General features: G+C 36.8%; 2 protein-coding genes across 5 annotated transcripts; one reads left to right on the top strand and one right to left on the bottom strand.

The window, feature by feature from the left end:
* Nucleotides 1-190: 190 nt before the first annotated feature.
* Nucleotides 191-2,536, top strand: LOC143459413 (dynein light chain Tctex-type 5-B-like). Of its 4 annotated transcripts, none has more exons than XM_076956565.1 (4): nt 191-347; nt 1,411-1,632; nt 1,739-1,926; nt 2,064-2,536. In XM_076956565.1, exons 2-4 carry the CDS (start codon nt 1,426-1,428, stop codon nt 2,281-2,283), a joined length of 615 nt encoding a protein of 204 aa, XP_076812680.1. In that variant the 5' UTR covers nt 191-347; nt 1,411-1,425; the 3' UTR covers nt 2,284-2,536. The 4 variants fall into 4 exon arrangements, with proteins under 4 accessions (XP_076812680.1, XP_076812679.1, XP_076812677.1 ...); XM_076956564.1 differs by lacking the exon at nt 191-347 and adding an exon at nt 401-680; XM_076956562.1 differs by lacking the exon at nt 191-347 and adding an exon at nt 707-894.
* A 47-nt stretch (nt 2,537-2,583) lies between these two features.
* LOC143459410 (adhesion G protein-coupled receptor L3-like) lies at nt 2,584-16,863 on the bottom strand. The gene is made up of 22 exons (XM_076956559.1): nt 16,599-16,863; nt 15,084-15,193; nt 14,673-14,785; nt 13,515-13,624; nt 13,265-13,413; nt 13,039-13,155; nt 12,731-12,952; nt 12,248-12,650; nt 11,829-12,047; nt 11,032-11,154; nt 10,734-10,918; nt 9,408-9,585; nt 9,038-9,208; nt 8,465-8,649; nt 7,565-7,611; nt 7,224-7,454; nt 6,816-7,069; nt 6,497-6,719; nt 6,250-6,418; nt 4,915-5,079; nt 4,520-4,616; nt 2,584-4,339 (listed from the first exon to the last, which is right to left on the bottom strand). Exons 1-22 carry the CDS (start codon nt 16,678-16,680, stop codon nt 2,886-2,888), a joined length of 5,007 nt encoding a protein of 1,668 aa, XP_076812674.1. The 5' UTR covers nt 16,681-16,863; the 3' UTR covers nt 2,584-2,885.
* Nucleotides 16,864-20,691: the final 3,828 nt, after the last annotated feature.

Below are 20,691 nucleotides of genomic sequence, written 5' to 3' on the forward strand. Positions count from 1 at the left end.
GTACCAACCATGTACATTGTTGGGGCTTATACACATTGGCCAGCTGTTTGTCATATACACTCCCCTAGATTTTTTTCGATCGTCTGTGATTTCTGACTATTTTATCGACCGTGTTTCAACAAACAAACCCTAGTCATGCCTGTACAAGCCTGGTGAATTTACAAATCAGTTGATTTTTCCGTTTTGGTGGATGATGTGAGTTTATATTGTTGTAGGTAACGACATAAAGGAAACTTATACGGCATTATTTTTCTGTTACGGAACAAAGGAAATACATTTACGAAAAAAAAAAATTCACAGAAAGAGAGTTATGTTTTTCTCACTGTGTTTTTTTCTCTGAAGCCAAGGTAAATACAAATTGATAGCATTTGAAAAGTGGTTAGAAATATTCAATTGCCTACCAGTCGACGTGTTTTGAAAGTTTCCAATAAAAAAGCACTTGGTTATACAATGTTCAAGAGTTTTGTACGCTGTGTAAATATTATTGTAAGAATCGCACAAACCGCGCAGATGCTTTTGCTCAATAGAGATTTTATATAGAAGTTACTGTTATCTTTTCGCATTACAAAACGTTTTCACTTGTTAGATGAAGATGATGAGCAATTTGTAGTAAAACAATGTTGTTTGAAGAAGGGTACCAATACTAGTTTACAGTAACATCATGGACAGCTGTTGCAAAGGTACATTTAGCACAAGAAGCCTGATATCTGGCTTCATTTACTAAGTCAATGCAATATCGTTTCAGTGGCTATGCTATATCTTAGATACTTGTCAAACGGAGTTATTGTGTGCCATATTAGGTTTTTTCCTTTATTTAATCCCAATGTAAATAAAGGTTTTGTGCTCAATTCCATGTATATGCAAGGCAAATACCACATGACAAAGAGGCAAAAGGTATAGTGCTTATTTTGAAGGAGTGTTGTGTAAATCTTCAACGAGAGTGGAAAATACGAAAGAAAGCAAAGACAATGAAATATTGTTTAACTTTACCCTTTAATATTGCCGACTCTGCATTAACCAACGGAAGACAAGCCATGTTTTACGCATTGGTAGGGAATTTGCGATTAGACTTTATAAAATTTGTCGGGCTCTTGCTAATGTTTCTTGAGGTAACTTACGAATAAATTTATTAAAGCAGATTTAAGCAAACACAACATACAGTAAATTGGCTCTATTACAAAGAAAAAACTTTGAGCAAGTGCAGTAAATAGTTACTTGTAATATACAGATATTACGTTTACAGTTAAATTCTAAAGCAAACAGGTGGGTTGCATTATTTATGAATGCACGATTGATACAAACTAAAATTATTCATTTCGTAAATAACTGAGTTTACAATTCATACTGTTACTAATACTAGTGTCCTAGTAGTATGATATAAAATTAATCATCTTTACTGTGATATAAAAGGTTTACTACATCGTCATGTCGTCACGAAGAACAGCTTCAATGTCAACTAGCACGTCACTGTTAAACAGTTCGGGAAGCGGGAAAGAACTCAGGTCACATATCCCTTCACTTTCTGATGGAGGAAGAATGAGTTTAAAGGATATTATGATATGGAGGCAATTTACACGCAATTTGAAGCTGCGAGTTCAAAGCAAGCAATTTGAGAAGCGTTCGTTCTGTTGGGTAAATTTAGACAATTAAAATCTGCTTATTATTATTAATATGCATGCTTATAAGCTGTATTTCAAAAACTAGTAACTTTTTGCTTAATTACTTTTTGGCTTGTCAGTGGGATAACAAATCTCTATCTGGAAGTACCGTAAACCGTGAAACTGCTTTTGAAGTTGAGCCAACTTACAAGATGGATCCCGAAAGGAAACCATCAGACACAAGATGCAAGGCCATAATCGATGAATATTTGCAGCAACGCTTAACAGAAGTTGCTTATGAAAGCGCAAATGTTAAAAGCCTTTCTGGGTGCCATGATGAATTGAAATATTTTTTGTTCATTTCATAATGCCATATGCCTAATAATAATATAACACCTTCTTGATATTTTTGAACAATATTTAATAACGCATTTATAAAATCCATTCATTTTTTATATTTTCTAGTGAGATTGCCGACCAGATCAAAACTCGATTGAAATCAATACCGTGGCCACCAAGATACAAATGCGTTTGTTACGTAAGCCTTGGCCAAAAAACGGGACAAGGGCTCTGCGTTTCCAGCATGTGTGCCTGGGATTCCACTAATGATAGTTATATCACATGCTCCTATCAGAATTCCTCCATATTTTGTGTTGTAACAGTTTTCGCCGTTTATCACGAATGATTTGGTTCTTTTTAACCATGTGAAAGAGTTTTACGTGATAACTATTGGATTTACGCAAATCTTTTGTATAAGCTTAGTCTGTAGTATAAAATATATACACATGGCTATGCATCTTTTTACCACGTTTTTACAGGATGACAGTTATTTCTCTCGCCTTCGTATTTAACGCTGTTCAAACGTATATGTCAGATTATTGCACTAGCATAACAACAGTATATAATTCTTTCTAATAAACAATAAATTTTAATGTCGATGTGCTTGTTATCATAGCCTAATCCGTAATGAATGACAAGAACTACATCAGCTTCAGTGCACTGTATTGAACGTGTCCGCTTGTACGGTTTGAAAACACTTAATATCGGCAAACATACAAGTTTGTAAAAACAATTGCAACAGTATCAAATAAAAGAGCATATAATTGTCGAAAATAATGCCGATAATAATAATAAATAACGTTTGTACCTTATCTCCAGCGATATGTGAAAAAATTCGACTAAACGTGAAAAACAAAAACGGAACAAAACTAGGGTAGAAATACGTCTGATTTTATCAGACATCAACAAAATGTCACCAACCATCACCGCAAATTCAAATTGCGTACCCTACAAACAAGTCATCATTCGACCGGTAGAGTCTAGTATTGCCCTGGATTCATAATCCTGGCTATATTCAGCTCCATGCGGTATATTTGTTCTCAGTATTTCACCGGATTCGCGCCTTCCATCATAATACGAATCGCTGGCGGCATTAAAATTGTTACGATCAGGACAAAGCGAGTCTTCGGACATTACACTAGTACGCCTCGTGCCTTCACTGGCACGTACGCCATCGGACATTCCATCTTTGACCGTGCCTCTTTCTTGGGATGCTGCTACAGGTGTCATCACATAACGGTGTTTATCCGAAGCTTTAAGGCCATGGCGGTGAGTAACATTGGTGGTGATATCTGGGCTACCATCGCGCGACTTTGAAATACAATGCATTGCTGGACTCGAATCTAAATCAGGTGTGCTTTGGTAGAAGGCTGAATCTCGCTGACTGTCAGTGCTGCATGGCTCACTCTGCTTATATTGCGTTTTACAATTAGATGGCACGGGATCGGTAAGTCGCTGTACTTCCAAGTCATTTTCGTCTCTGTAATGGCCACTCCAGCCCTCGGGATGATAGGGTCTCGTTTCGTAATTTATGTGATTATCCTGATTTTCAATGATGGTACTTGAAATTAACGATTGTCTGCCTCCGATTGTTCGAGTAAGAGAAGCCGGGTTGCCACACGATGATCCAGCACTACTACTAGCACTAAAGTCATTTACAATAGGATCGTCCGACTCGGAGCTGGTGATAGAACGCCGTTGTGAATGGTGTGCTATGGGCCGAAGAAGTTTTACCGAATGTTTGTCATACTGTGTCGGTGAAGGTGTAGAAGTATTAGATGTTAGTAGTCGTCTAGTTTCTGGGTGCGGGTCTTCGCAATGTGAGCAAGTACTTTCATTAGATCTTGTGGGTTGCGAAAATCTTCGCGAAGCTGCTATGGGGTAACCTTTTTCCCAATCCAATGCAGACGCAACCGAAGTAGTGTTAGATAAAGTGCTAGCTCTTTGAAACTCCGGACGTCGTTGTAGATTAACGTCTTCTTTGTCATAACAAAGGTCCCGACTTTGTAGCGCTTTAATGTGATTCATCGTTTTAGAGTGGGCTTGAAGCCGCGGTTGACTCTTGTATGGGTCTGCACGGCAAGTATTTGAGTGTTGAATATGAGCACACTCGCCATCGTGTGTACATGGGCGAGTGCGTTCGTGACCGTACAATTCGTTAGGATGACAGTGACGTTGTAAGTGGTCGTATGCGTCTTCTCCTACCTGTCCAACCAAGGCATCGTGAGGTAGGCAAGGTGCCTTTGCGGTCACAAACATTTCGTCTTCATGACTTCGACTTTGGTTTGATTCATTTTTTGCGTCTAACATTCGGTCGTCGCTCATCCTACGTAACTGAGTCGATGACGAAGAATGTTGTTGTGTAATTGCTCGCCTTTGGTTAGGAACGGTGCAAGATTTTTCTGTTAAATAGAACAAGAATTGTGTCAGCTATCAACAAAATTTAAATTTAAGAATATTCATTTAATGAATAACTTAGTAACCTCTAAATTTAAGCTACCGTGTGTGTCGGACATTACAGTATCAAAAAACAAAAACGCTGAGTAAACGTTGCCTGCAAAAGACATGTTTTTCTATCTTACCTCTTGCCGGCATGTTGTGAGAATTAAGCATGGAACCTTCATTTGGGTGGGTACCAACTAATGTTTCATTCCACATACGCTGTAGTTGCCCTTGCGACTAAACAGATTATTGAATTAATATTGTAACCAATGAAACAGATGTAGTCGATGACGTGTAAAAATACTAATGATGCAATGCAACAATAAAATTTAGGAAGCAATAAATGCAAATTACTCGTTAAAACTTTAACATGCTTTTCAGAATTCAGGATGAAAGTACAGTAATTCTTTTCTTTTTTCACATTGGTGACGCGTTACGCAAGTGCAGTAAAAAAATTTTCTTCAGTGAAACGTTGGAATATATCATTACCATGGCTAACATTATAATAATCTCATAGTATGTTACAAACACTTACACTTGTTGCCTGCGTGGTCGCCGTCGAGTTGTGAGTAGTTGCTGAAGAATAGCGAGCTGGTGTGTATTGCTTTGAAAACGACATACTATTGCTAACGTAAGACTCTGGCGACCTCTTGCGACAGCACCAGGTTCGATCAATACACCGACTGTATTCACTTCTGACCTGAAAAGTTTTATTAAAAATCACAGTTAAGACAATTGTGGAATTTGGTTTAAATATCCAACAAAATAACCGCCGTTGCGATACGCTAGACTGAAATAGATAACAATAAACCGTTAGCGCCCTGTCTTAAACAGCAGATCGCTGTAGTTATAATCGGGACACATGTTGAAAGGCCATGTCGAAAAATTCAATTTAAATTCATCATTAATTAAATATTTATTATAATGACGGACTTAAGGTACACAAAATCTGCTCACAAAAGAAAATCTAAAAATACAAATAATGACACATGTGTGCGTAATGGTTCTTCAAGGTTTGAATATTGTCATTCGCGATCCTATCAATTTAATGTATTACATTATATATCAATCCAAGGTTACGCAAACCAGTTGTATGACAGGTTCGTTTTCCTAATGTCCAATTCAAAATTGAAATTCCCCCCCTGTGAACGAGTACAAACTCCGACATATGAAGACATGTTACACGCATATATTTATCCAAGCGTAAACCAATGGACAGTTTTTCTAACAATTTGAAGATTAAGGCAGCTTATACGATCGCCATTAGCAGCAAAACACCGGTACTTTTAAGGTGAAAATATTTGTGTCAAATTCTAAAGTTTACTTGTCAAGTGAGATATCAGATTATCTTGTGAGGAACATCCGAAGTCAAAGGATATACGCTTTTGCAAATGGAGGGTTTCTCCTTTTAGCGTCTACACTATTCATCACGATGAATGAAACCAGACACTGGCTTAAGATGTTTTTACCGTAACGCGAAGATTATTGAAAATGACATCATACTGTATCATCACTAGAACATGTCATATTAGTTCAATGACTACAGAAAGTTTCATTGAATTGTAAACGTTGTTTCTGAGTATTAACGTATATGCCAAAAATATACTTATACCTATACAGATAAACATAAGTTAATACGCTTCATTGCCACATTCTATACGATCAACGGAAATTTTATACGCCTTATTTTACCCAACTTGCTTCGAAGACGCGCTAAGTGACGGCCCTCTGGCAGTCATGCTTTATTTACATTGCAAATGACGCAGTAAAAAGGCCGTGCCGTTGCTGCCACGTTTTTATCAACAAAAGCTGCACAGCGTATCTAACTATACTCCTGATAAATAGTTGAAATATCCCCAAAGTAGCTTACCTTCTTCTGGAGCAAGCAGTGGAAGACAAATATAAATAGCCCTTGGAAAGCGTTAAAAACGCAGAATAAGTAAGCCATAATAGGTGCTTGTTCCCACACCCACAATATTCCAAACGCCCAGGTTATACCAAGAAGGCATAAAAGAACAGACGCACCACGAACAGCAGCCCTGTTGTATACCAACAACATTTTACAATTTTATCATTTACACAATAATCTTTTAACGACCAACAACAAGTTAACTCACTTAACGCTGTTGACTTTTGATGCGTCTGTATACGAGATGGTGTGACGGTACATTTTGAAAATAGTAATCGAAAGAAAGACGAGGTTGCACAAAATTACTGCGCACACGGGTCCAACAAAACTCCAAATGAAACCAGAATCAACTTTGAGCCAGCAAGCCTGAGTACTACCATAGCCATTACTGTCAACCGCAGCTGAGACTCCAACAATAACGGCTGGTACACCTGATAACAGCAAAAAATATTCTCAGTTGACCGCAGCAAGACTTACATGAAGAAGCATTGTAGCGCACTAGTTCGGAATATTTACAAAAAACTCACCGTAACCAATGAGATAATACCACTTCCATCTCGATCGTCCTTCAAATATTTCGACAAGCATTACGTAAAGCTGAAATCCTTCCAAAGCCATCCACATAAATGCTGCTAAGAATGTGTAATGCAAGATGCCAGCTATTACGGCACACGGCACACGGTTGAAGGTTTGGTTGATACCAATTAAAAATACAGCCTCGGCAACAAACAAACTCAGGCACAAGTGTTTGTGAATTGTGTTGCGATCATTTTGGAGGTTTCTACGCAAAACATGACATAGTTAATATATTTGTATATTTAGGTTTTCTGATGTTTCACTGTGCATTGCAAAATAAACAAAATTTGGGTTATGATATTTTTTTACATAACGTTTGATAATTTATAGAAAATAAAACAAAATAGAAGCAAACGCACCTGAAAGCAGAAAATGTGTAAATGCAAATGGCAAGGCATACTAAGGACACGGATACCCCAATGCTGCTTACAATACTCAAAGCAAGTTCGTGGGTTGGAGAAGGTAAAGGAGTTGCAGCCACATTTACCAGTACAGCAAAACTCGTCAAATGATTACAGGAACATTCTGTGTAGGTCGAATTTGTAGTAACAACCTCACAGCCATCTGTCCGCCAGCTTCCGATCTTTAAGCTACCAATTGAAATGTGATTCAACAAGATACATAATATAAAAATTTTTAACTACTGCTTTGCAGAAGAACAACTTGTGGAATAAAGATTATAATTATTTCATCATCTTACCTCTGTGAGTAGCTCCAGTAGACACATTTTCTCTGGGCTTCAGACACCTACGCAACAATACAATGTTTCAAAATTAGATGATTACGAGTCAAGTCAGTGAGCAACCATAAATCTACTTGTAATTAGAAGTTAATGTTAAATGTTGAAGCAAACGTATAATTTGACCTGTAAAGTAGCATTATTATGCACATAAAATGTGACGTTCACTAGTGGATTGTAGGTAATGTCATTCTTACATTAGTAATCCTCAGACTTTCTATCCAGTCACATGACATAGATGGTTACCATATATGTTACAATGGCCAATTAAAGACTTCTGCTATTGGCCGTTTAGTACACGCAAGCAATGTTGGTATTCCACCGACTATAAGTTCACTGACCCAGAATGTTTGTTTGGTATCTCAGGGCGAGTCGTATTTCCTGTCTGAGTGTTCAAACTAAACTGGTTCAAGATATCGTCTAATTTCAGAGTGGCGATTTTAAAATTGTTAATTTGTAATTCAGCTTGGTTTAATCTAAAACAACTCCTGGCCAAACAAACCAGTATTAATCTTTACAAAATATATGTTGTATGGCAAAGAAATGTTGTCCATTTTAATTGAAAGTGATAATATCCAATATAATCGATCGTTGTCTAAACACTTAGTTATTATTTGGAAACCCTGTTACTTTCATGTTCATCGAAACAGAAAGATTTTGTTATGTCTGTATCCGTATTAGCTTATATCAAGAAAAAAACGATTTAATTGTATAAATATTATTTAAGACATGCCAATGAATTATTTAAAAGCGGATAACTTCAAACGCAACTCAAGTCGATCAAATATAAAAAAATCAATCAAGAAAAAACAATTTACATCACAGCCTTCTTTGAATCAAAAGAACCAGTGAAAAATTCACCTGTAAATTTTTTAACACAAAACGTATAGAAGGATTACGAAGTGCATTTTCCTCGGATTTCACCAAAGATGCAGATATCACTCGAGAGTCAACTTTCCAATCTTCAGCCGGTTCAAGACCTTCCACGTTAGCTTTAGCGAATGTTCCCAAGTTGTTATATAATGCAAATATTAAAGAAGTAACATCTACAAAAAGAAAACAATGTTTAGTATACCTACTGATATCGTTGCTGCAGCATGTACAACGACATAAAAGATAGTATAACAGTAAACAGTCTACATAATTCATAATTGCTCATGCGAAGGTTTCATCGCAGTAGTTGCAATGAATGGAAGCTGCAATTTATTGCGGATCAAAAATATCAGAAAGATTGTAAATATTGCATATGTTAGCAAACCCAAAATAATGATTAAAAATGTTTAAAAATAAAAAAATTATCTTAGTTCAATTTTAAGAAAATTATTCTCTGATCAGTGATCAGTGATCTTTAATATTTAATCACTTTATGGATCAAACGGATCATATATTAAATTAGTCAAATTATATCTTTTGAATACAAAGTAAATTCTGCACCGTGTTGTTCTTTTCTAATAGTTTCTCGTGGTATGATGATTTTATCTTCGACATTTGACCATTCAGAAGCTGGGTTATTGGAATTTCGTGGAAATACAACAGTCTCAGCACGTGGTGTTTGTACGATATCAACACGAAGCAATAGTTCTGGTTTGGCCACGGTAGTAGAATCTGCACAGCAATTAGTGCATACTAGTACGTTATATAGTAAAGAAAATACTGGTATCAATTTGTTTCATATGTAAATTTTACTACTCTTTACAATTCGAAAAAAATTAAAATCACAAAATCAAGATATAAAAGCTAAAGTTTATCGTAAGGATGCAAGCTACAAAATGTTTGTAGCCTACAGACGTTGTTGTCGACCAACCTTTTACTTTCGACTGACTTGACAGGTCTCCTGCTAGATATTGTGACATAACCTGGCCAGCATTCTCAACACTGGACATAATAGCATCAACATTGCTGTATCTGTTATCATCACTCATTTCATCCCAAGCTGCTTTCATTCTTTTATCCAACAGAAAACTAGCCGAAGTTGAAACATCCTTTAAATCGTACGAGAAAAACAATTGTCAAATATTATTTTGTTATTATTCAAACTTCAACTTGTGAAGGAAATACTAAATCAAACATATTTCAATACTCATGTAGCAGGGCGTAGTATTTTAAGATTGAAGTCTCGTTTATGCTTAAGGCTGTTCAATTTTGTGGGTTACGGAATAATTTATCTGACCAATCTCCAACGCAAATGTGCTGATAAACGTCACTTTCCGCATTTCCAACAAAGGTCGAGTCGATGCCGGTAAAACGATTTGCTGAGAAAAAATTGCTTTATGCGCCCTTCCAATTTTCCCGAGCTCAGTTGGCCAATAGAACGTTATCTTTTCGCTATTATCATTCACCACCAAATTTAAATTCGCTACCGATGGTTAAGAAACGTATTATACAAACCTGATTTAAATAGATGTTACACAAAATAATCGCATAATACTGCCGTTTCTCAATAGGCTTTGAGTATAAGTGCAAGGAAAGAAATCGGATCTGGCCAAAAACTTTGGGCATCGAACGTACTTGAAACTTTCATCAAGTCTTATATACATGACTATATACCGCGCAAGCAAGACACCAAGCCATATTAGCGTTCAGGCATACGGGCGACGAAAGAAGTCATCTCACTGTTTATTTTTGCTCCATCTTTTCTTCGGTGACGCAAAGCGATGGAAATGAGTCAGAAACTGCCTTGATGTTCGGCATTCTTTGCTCTGACGAGGATTTTGTTTGTTTTACGTCTCTTTGCGTTGCCCAGAAAGAGAATATATGTACGGGCGGGCGGTCTATTCGAGATTATTTTATTCACACGAGCCTGATCAATAACTGAATACACGTGACATAACGAAAAAGATAGATTTTGAACTAGCGAACTGCTGTCGTAAGAGGTTTCCTTTGACGCATCGGCGGGATGTTCTCCCGAAATGAATCAATTTTTAGGTAAAAAAGTTTTAAATATAACGTCGCTGCAATGCCAAATAACTTGTTACATAAACCCGTGAAAAGTCAGATAAAGTCAGACGAAAAATACCCACCATGTTAGGCAATTTGATAAAATTAATTTGAAATTTGATTTCACCGGTATGGCCTAAGCCTTATACATGGCTATTCTATTTTATTATCAGGAATACGATGATCAACTTACATCTACAAATTGATAACTTTGTGTTTCCGTCGGAGATAAAGAACTTTCGAGCAGCACTGAGGTTATTTCTTTCATGATTTGAGCCGTTCTTGTTATGTCGTCAGATGTAATTAACTTGTCATCTTGAGTTATCGTCGATAACCCGCGTGACAAACTGTTTGAAGCAGTCAACGGGTCAGCTTCACCTATGTATAAATACGACCGGTATTAAGTAAATAGAGCAGAGGTTGTTTTGACCAAAAGTAGACCATCGATTCTCTCTGGTAAGAAATTACATGCATACACAGGACTTACTTACCATTTTTTAAACTCGTTTCGATCTCACTGATCCATGAAAGGCATTGTGACATGTCGGGCCCATTCATATCCCACTGTGCTTGCCGTGTAGCTTTGTCGTACTCGCACCGCCATTCGACAAATACTGAAGGTTATAATTTAAGAACGTTTAGTGTTTTTAAGACGGAAATAAAATCATACGCCCCACTTGCGAACGATAAACGCCACTTGGCAGATGGGTTTTGGAAAACGTAATTACAGGCCCTCCCCCGATGTCTTTTACCTCCAGCTACAGACGCATTGTTGTCAACCAAATTGAATTTAAAGTGAACCCACTTTTATCACCGCATCAATCTTGCTTTGATCAAACCCGTCTGCCCATGTATGAATTGCAGCGTAATAATAGTGGCTTATCACAACTATCCGCAAGTCTCAACAAAAAATTTCCGACCGACTTCACTGTTACAACAATATACATGGCGTCTCGTGACGTAAATGCGAGGTTAGTAATATGGGGTCTAGCTTATACGCAGGCCTAGATAAACGTCTGAAACCAATCACTTGCTTATATATGTCTATTAATGAAAAAACAAAAACCACACAAGTCTTAAAACAAGTGAAGTGAAAATAAACGCAATATTGTGTTTGGCAAGGCGTTTGCCCAACCTCATAACCAATATGCGGCGCTAACGCTTTTACTACTGGTATATTAGCAGTCTAGCCAATTGAAAGAATGCACTTGATATCATAAACCATCAATGAAATCGACCACTTACTCGAACCAGATTTGAAAAGTATAAATTGGATGCATTTACATACCTTCACTACGGTTGGGACAATGGGCGCGACAAGAAGTGTCGCCTCTGGTTTCAAGGCAGTTAATCCCATCCCTTGTTATTGCTGGACAACTCGGCACTGAAGGGACGACTTCTGATGTGTCTGGAAACAATGTGGGGGAGGGAGGTTCTGTTTCACGCGAAGTATGAGTCAAACTGGTTGTAGTGGGCGGTGTAGTGGTCGTTGTCGTTGGCTTTTCACCTGTTGGGCATAAATTAAACAAATCTTGTAAATTTGAAATTTGAGTAGCTACTTGATAACCGAACAGTTAGCATATCACAGCAACACGTCTCGCACCCTTATGACATGTAAAAACGCAAATATACAATAAGTTTATGATTACCCATTTTCATAGCGTATAGGCAGTGAAGGCATCTTTGCAAAAAATAATATCTACCAACCTTCTACTGGGTCTGGTAATCCGAAATGAAGGTTGTAAAAAACTGCTGTGGCCGTGTTAGCTTCCCATGCATACAAAAGTCTCTCCCTTGGATTGTACATTAACGACGTAATATTGTAGCTTACAAAGTTGCGTGAATTTGAGCGTAGAGCGGCTGGATACGAAAACATTCTCCTCGGAGCCAACCTAGCACTTCGTCGACCCCGTAATCCTATTGGATCGGAGGGTGAGTAGGGTCGATTGCTATCAAACCCAATAGATACAGATCGGCCATTCCCAGAATTGAGGTTAGTATTGTACATATATTCAATACTACCGGAGCGTGAACCGACAACGTACACAACACCGCATATAACAAAAGTGTGCACTGCTGAGTTATGTGGATAAGACGTTTTCCAGGTTCTCTGCAAATGTTTGTAAAAGTTAAAGCCATATTCTCTGAAATAATTACAAAAAATGCAGAAGTAATCCAGAAAGTACGTACCTCGATTTGTAAAGTATTTTTGTTCATTTTACTGATTATCAGTCTCCCAGAAATATATGTGTCAGTATATATAACCCACAAGCCATCTTCATCAACAGCCAAGCGTATGGTATTGGAACTGGTACGTCTGTTTCTACTTAGCCTGTTTTGTAGAGGGATAGAACCTTCACGCATTCGAATTTGAGAGCGAAAGTTGAACTTCAAAATCTGACGACTTTGCGCCTGTGCATTGATTGACGAAAATAGGGCAAATAATTAAATAAATGATAGTAAAACGTGGAACACAGCAAGGTATATAAAATTAGTACCTTAACGTAATACATGTTTCCATCATATATAACGTAATTGGTTCCGGAAATAGGAGCTGGTAAATTGTAAATCTTGATTGATTCCCCAGCAAGAAAATCGTCAGTGTTTTCGTATTCCTAATTTAAAAAGCAGTATAATGTTGGTATTTACTGCAGTGAAAACAAAATTCTAAAAGTTCAATTAAACTACAAAATTAAAATACAAAAAACTCAAACACTAGTTTACCTGTACAGTCAGCTGGGAACTCGGAACAAAATAAATGTGGTTTGGATTGTAAACGGAATCTTTGCTCCATGATCCAGGTCTTGGCTCCATAGGAACCGAAAATGTCCTATTGCTTCCGATACCAGTCAGGGTGCCAGGACATCCAAACACTATGAGCACAGATACCAAGGCATTAACTTTACGTTTGTTCTTGGCAAGTAGCAAAATATCAATTCGTAACAAGTCCAAAGTATTACAGAAATGTTCTTACTATACTTGACACATCGAAATGTCACTTGAAGATATTTGTGTGTTCCAGAGCAAGGGTCAGGAAAATTTTGATCGGAGACAGTCAAAATACATTGAGTTTTGTTGTTGCACCTGTGAAAAGGTACATAATATTAACATTCTAGAAATCTGCAGACGCCATGTATCCAGTTCTGACAAGCGTGCAGATAACCTTTAGCAAAACAAAGATTTTTCTGATAAGATAACGTTTAATGGAACAATTTTACCTGTGCACTAGTGCAATGGGTTCCACTAGTTTTAAAAATTTTGCAACACGCGTTTTTTATGGTACATGATAATAGCCTAAGTGCACGAAAAGTATGGGTAGCAGGGCTATTACCTACGATCCTTCACACGCATTGGAGCATAAAATTTCATCCAAATTAGGTTTATGGCGCGTTATATGACATACCAGGTGGCAAGTACTCTGTACTTCTGTACAACACACTGTCCTTGTTTTCATTTAAAAAAAATTGCGAGAACATGCTATAAAAATTTAACAGTTTAAGAAAATACTTTATCATCTTGAAACGTATGAAGATACAGGATTTGGAGGTACAGAGATTAATCAGAAGATTACAAGACGCGGCTTGATTTATGGCTGTAATGCTTCAAAGAGTAATGCGAGATGCGACTGAAGTCAACACAGCGCACCGATTTTTCGAGGATTTTGAAAATATGCTGGGAAACTTGCTTGATGCAAGGTCATGTTACGCAAACAAAGGTAATTCAAAGAATGCCAACAAAAATAAGCATTGTTCACAAAGACGTTTATATTAATCAATTTCCTTTAGTCTATGCGTGTTTTTGTCTTGCTGACCTATACTTTTAGTTGCATTGCAATGCGTGGTACGAAACGCATGGTCGCACGTTATTAATAACAAACACACAAAAGGCAAAGATATAGTCTGAAATTTCGGGAGTATATTGGAATTTTCATTAACGCTCAAGTTTCGATTTTAATTTTCTTATGAACAAAACGTCGCGGTGATGAACTGCGGAAGTATTGAAGCGTTGATTCACTGCACATTGCATTTTACCAACATAAACGTATTAAAATGACGCGGAAACCGTCCTATTTATCGAGAGCAATAAAGGATTAAACAGTTTAAGTAGACATCTTTCACAAAGACAGACTTACTTTGTCGACATAATATCAGAAGCCTCCGGCAAAAAGCACGCCGTGTTTTTCATCCATTTTGAAGAAGTGGCGCACGTCTCTGCGTTTTGACGACCGTATTCCGCTGTGACCACCTATAATTCGGTTAATAACGCATAAAATATTAATAAACATGAGGATTGGTCTTATACAATAGGTGACCATTTCCATATTCGAGCTGAAGGAAAAAATACAGGCTAGTCGTTAATGACGCTCGAAAATAAAACCATACATAATTATGGTCTGCTCTAGCGCCAAACGTACATCGTCTAACAGGAATTGTCGCTAATCCAACTGCACTATTGATAAAAAATGTAAATTTTCAACATAAATGATGACAAACTACATGGAAAGATGTCATATATCAAATGATTACGCACAAACTTAGGCTACCTCAATAACATCTGTTCCTGGACATCTTAGTACAATAGGGTATCCTTCACATGCTAGTTCGTTAGATACAGGAAATCTCTTTCCACCAGGCAAACCAAAATTCAGTCGACCTAATGATAAAGACAAAGGGTAAGAATTTTATATCGCCAAAAAAGTTTAAAAAAGGCGTATGTCAGTGATGATTCCTATTGCATTAGGCCTACTTGTATTGAGGAACACCTTTGGTTAAGTGTAAGGTGAACAAAAACGAAAATTGTTTGGAGTACTAATTGTGCTCCATTGCTTTCATCAACGGACGGTAATAGCCTATCTCAACAAATGACTTGTCAATAACCACAGCACGTTTGTCTAATTTGCAAAGGATCAGTAATCAGAAAAATACGAAATTTATTAGGCTTTATTTTTATAAAAGGGAGTAAGTATAAATATCATTTCTGCTAAGCATTCTACTTCGATTGTTTTTTTTTTTAAACGTACGAAGGAGTCAACAAGTAATTGAGTCATGAAGCAATGCGCAGTAAGTTTGCATTATAATTATAACATTCCTTAAAATAGTCGGCAAAAGACACCAAATCCCAAAAACGGTTTTCCACTGGGACAAAACGGTTATTACAGTGAAGGAAGAAGACTAATTAATAAGGAAAGGTGAATTTGTCACTCCCGAAATGTAATCAACTTTGAACAAGAATCACATCTGTGATTAAATCGATTAGAACGCTGTGTGCTCTTTAGACTACACTGTTGAAATGCTGAAATGTTATACATTGGCATAGTTGTGTGTCTGGTTTTCACTTTTCACTATGGCTGAAGCCTACTGAAGTGTCACGAATAATCTGACCGGTTTACAAAATTTCCACATACGAAACAACGGTTTGCATGGTAAACAAAAATCAGGAGTGTTAGTTTAATTAGTATAATGTTTGAAACAGAGAGTGGAAGATAAGATTATTTGCCGAAGTGAGATTGCAGAAGACGACGCCCTCTGTTACAGAACTATCAATCGAATAAACAAATAGTACTTCATTGATTCATGATAGTTGCTATCGCTTTCTAATAAACTCTCATTAACTTCAAAAAGCTAATCCCAAAAAACCTTGAACCCAGCCTTTAAAATCGGGCGTTCTACATAACAGACTTAACCATTGTATCGTTTCACAAGAACGCAGCAAGACTTCAGCAATCAAAAAGTTTTTCTAATAAGCGTAGAAACAAAAGATTATTTGTCTTGGATAAACTATCTTTCAAATAATATTGTCATAGCGATCGACGTGGCTTTATCGCATAAATTATGCGTAGGTAAGTCACCCTTAGTCACGAATTGTTAACAACTTCAGGTCAGGAATAAAGACGTTAATGCGGATATATTTACATTTCGTTATCACAACGAAAGAACTTAAGTGATTGAACTAGTTTAACAGTAAGTTTACTAAAAATGAAAAGTGAAACTGTTAAAAAAAAGTTCATAAAACTCGCTAAAAGAAAACAAGTATGATATGAATTTAACAATTCCATTACCTTCGACATTGCTGGTTAATAGGAGCAAGATAAGGCAGCAGCCTGCACAGATAGCAATCCTTCCCAGCCTGAGAATATACATTGTAGTGGATTTAACTCCCCTCTATTGATTCCTGTTAATCCACTTAAAGGAAAGATAACAAATATGCGGTTTGTGGCACACTAATTTTAGCAGGGTACTTTTATGAAATTAATCGCATATCCGTTGAGAATTTCAAATCTAGAAACACCCTACAACTTTTTGTACTTCTGCAAAAAGAAACAAAGCTTAAATTACTTCCAACAGGACAATGTTCTAAAGTCTAAACAATGGTTTCCTTCATTCTATCACTCAGCAATATGTTACTCGTGTATATACGCAACGAATTATAATAAAATAACAGAAGTAAACTGAAAATTTAAACACAATTTACTGAATCGACAAAAATCAGGCTTGATCTATGGCAGTATGTGTAACAGAATCTGGTTAAATGCATTGAATTTGATCTGAATCTGAATTTGGTTTAATGCACTGTTTCTGAATTGCAGAACAACAAGTATTGCTAAGCACCATGTGTTAGTTCTCACATGGGACAATCTATTGCGTAGTTTGTCTTGTAGTTTAAACAAGAGTTTAAACATCAAAGCACAACCTCTAATCTCGAGTGGTCTTCTGTACACTTTAAACAAAATAAAATTACAGTATGCACTGTGGAACTTATGCAATTAAACTTAGTCAATCTCGCCCAAAATCAAAGGAAAACGGTGCGAACGCGTTGTAGCATAGAAAGGTAACTGTCCTATGTACAGTAGCACACGAATTATGTTTTGACTGAAAATATTCTTGCCGTATTTACTTTACGGAGTGAATACGAATTCCATATTTATACAATACCTAATGAAAGTCTTGGTAAAGAGTTATTGGAAAATCTCATTATACAGAATATGATAACCACTTAAACATATATCATATAACTATTATCCTTTCGACTTTACTCCGCAAATATGACGTTAACATACCGTATGTGCACTTAAACCAAGATTATGAAAAGGCATTTTTGGGTTAAGTGTGACTGTAATATTTCTTTTGCTTATTGGCCGATCTACGTAATCTCTCGTAACTTGACATAGATCCGATCACAGCAATATTCTTGCTCCGTGTGCAGTCCAATTTCTCGTACAAGGGCGCTTTACAAGCTCATGTAGGCATCCGCATTGATTATGTTGTGCTTGCGAATGATTGAAAATAAATCCTATTAAACTGTTTCATGAACCCAAATTTAGCACTACGAGTGTTTATACATTTCGAGCTAGTAGAAAGGCGGCGCAGGCGAACGATCAACCCAATTATATGCGCGAGTAAGTTACGCGTATACTGATACCAGATTTTCTTTATCCGCAGCTATAGAAGAGCCGCTAAAACTACGGGAAAGTTTTGAAGGCGGCTAACTATGGGATAACTCGCTTTAGTGCGGTACAAGACATTACTACGAAAATGATAAGGCTGGAATATGGCTTACGCAAATAATTGTACTGACAAAACAATTTACCGCCTAGAAGCATAAGTATTGGGTTAGTAGGATCCTGACTATACAACATTACTGTTATGGTCAGGTTAGCTACAGTAATTGTAAGTCGCAACTATTTTATTAAGAACCCTTGAGAAGTTTGAAGCAGTTTGGTGTCGGAACAATTAAGAAGCCCAACTACGTTTTATAATTACACGGCAATTGTCTAGCCACCAAGTAATGAAAGCACTTATAAGATTTTTAGTTGGTAGACATGTTAAGTACTTCCGAAGTTTCCAAGCCACTCCTCATCTTTCCCGGCTAACTAGCATTTGAAATCTTTAAGTGTTCATATAATGAAACGCAAGTTGAATTTCGACATGAAAATTTTCGACTCGACTTTCTAAGTTTTCAGTAACAGTAACAGTTTTCTAAGTCTAAGCAACAAAAACGCCAACAGAAAGACCAAGTATTAAATTGTCATAATTAATCTTAAAAGTACCAATAATCAGCCTAGCCTTAACACTAAGTTTTATTGACCTGCACTACGGACCTTGTGAACGCAACAGTATATCTAAAGTCTAAACACTCTAAACCTTCTATCGAGCCGACCAAACTGCGTAATGAGTGTTTCTCGCTGCGGCCACCAACTACCCAATGTAGTGAAAAAGGCGCCATGTGCGTATAACAAAACGTCGTCTCGACTCTCGAGGCCGCTCTTTTGTTTCTGTTCTTTTTTCAAACAGAGCTAATTATGGTTTTGGTAGCAATAAACAGAGGAAATGGTCACTCTCCCACATTTCATAACTTATCGAAATTTTATGTTACTGTATCCGTGCTCAAGCAATCAGTTTGTTATTGTAAACATTCAATTCCAATTAATCTAACACTGCACATGCAAAACAACAAGATAGCAAATCACCAAGGGTAATGGTGTACACTTGTAATTTGTTGAAACACGTACAACTATAATACAAATGCACTGAACTTAATTATAAAAAGCAGCTGGTGGGAGGGAGTTTCTAGTATATCAGCCAAGTGTTTCAGAGCTTTTGGCCCAATTAATATGGCAAAAAATTTTATAGGGTGTTTCTGAATTCTTCATACCTTAAATTCGCCAAAATTATAGCCTATAATTAGCTACCTATTGAACTGACAATAACGTCGTAAGATTATGGCACAATTAAGCTTATGATATAGCACGGTGATAGAAACGCAGCCCCATGCAAAATTTTACAAGACTCAATAGAAAAAACGGTCTGGATTGTAACAAACACAATGTTGGAATGTTTCTTAAATTTTCTTCGGCGTTTTTAAGTCAAGGTTTCATGAGTTTTTCGGGAAAGGTGTTCTACTAATGTTTCACATCAAAAATGGGTACAAACAAGTTAAATTATACTTTCAAACTGCGCTTGAGTGGTGAAAAGTTTATGCATCACTCTCGTTCGGCTATGTTTGTTCTTGGTTTACGCAAATAGAGAACGAGACCATATCAAATGAAGTCTTTACTTATAAAACAAAGCATTTGTTTTTCGGAAAACAAACGACGTCTTGCTCTAATTTTAACTGTACGAAAATTGGTTCAAGACAAGACAAGACCTTTATGACAAGAAATTTAGCTTGATCTTTCCGACTGTGATCAATTTTCAGTTATTGAGCAAAAAAGTCTGCAAACGATAAACAATTTTTTGAAACAACAAACACAGTTAAAAAGACAGAAATGGTAGTATAAAATAATCAATTTTGACAGCATTATTGCATCTGGACCATTTACATTTGATCCAATTATACTGTAATATTGTTTAGCTCATTTTCACTTTCCTGGTTTGAAAGGATATTTCTATTCTATGTACGTGAACGCAGACTAGTGTAGACAAAGTATCAAAACCCCGATTTACAATTAATGTGAGATGTTTAAGATCGTAGTTGAACGCAAAAAACGAGGAGGCTATGAAGACGAGTAAATCAAGTTATTAAGTCTGCTGTGGCCCAAAGCATAGCATCAACAAATCATGTGTCTTCTCCTGCAATCTCGCTGACCAACCATGAAGCTTTTGGTGTATTTCCATGAAATATTTATACATCTAAATTACCAGATGTCCAAGTTTTCAACCGACGACACAAAACCATAAACGTTGCTGACGTTAATAAAAATTTCATACCGCGTGAAAAAGTAATTCTCGCAGGGGCAAGGCAAACACTTAAACCTGCCGTCTCAGTCGATTTTGGAAACGATTGTGCCAACTGATGATGAATGACCAGGTTTTTGACAAATAAGCAAACTTTGGAGCGCGAGTGGTCGGCGATCACATCGCTAAGAAATATCAATTTTAAGCGTGAAAATTGAACGAGGCTGTCATTCGTTTTTATACCACATTCGCAATTATAAAATAATTCGTTTTTGATAACGCACAATCATTTAATAAGCAATTCTTTGTCTACTCTATAGCTATTATACGTCATTCTCTTAAATGATTTTCCTTCAGTTTGCTCAAGCCATATCGTTTGGTAAAACGTATAATCTGTGATTTCTGAAATAAAGAAATCAATTTGCTGGAAAAGACGCGATGCACTGAGAAATATTCTTAATGGAGTTGTCGAACTTA

This window comes from Clavelina lepadiformis, chromosome 5 (genome assembly GCF_947623445.1).
Source record: "Clavelina lepadiformis chromosome 5, kaClaLepa1.1, whole genome shotgun sequence".
NCBI lineage: Eukaryota > Metazoa > Chordata > Ascidiacea > Aplousobranchia > Clavelinidae > Clavelina > Clavelina lepadiformis.

Coding starts and splice junctions, on each gene's coding strand:
- LOC143459410 (XM_076956559.1), bottom strand. CDS start 16,680: ATGTATATTCTCAGGCTGGGAAGGATTGCTATCTGTGCAGGCTGCTGC. Junction 13,625..14,672: donor TCTGATATTATGTCGACAAA/GTAAGTCTGTCT, acceptor ACCTTTTCACAG/GTGCAACAACAAAACTCAAT. Junction 4,340..4,519: donor TCACAACATGCCGGCAAGAG/GTAAGATAGAAA, acceptor TCTATTTAACAG/AAAAATCTTGCACCGTTCCT.
- LOC143459413 (XM_076956562.1), top strand. CDS start 751: ATGCTATATCTTAGATACTTGTCAAACGGAGTTATTGTGTGCCATATT. Junction 1,633..1,738: donor AGAAGCGTTCGTTCTGTTGG/GTAAATTTAGAC, acceptor TTGGCTTGTCAG/TGGGATAACAAATCTCTATC. Junction 1,927..2,063: donor AATGTTAAAAGCCTTTCTGG/GTGCCATGATGA, acceptor TATATTTTCTAG/TGAGATTGCCGACCAGATCA.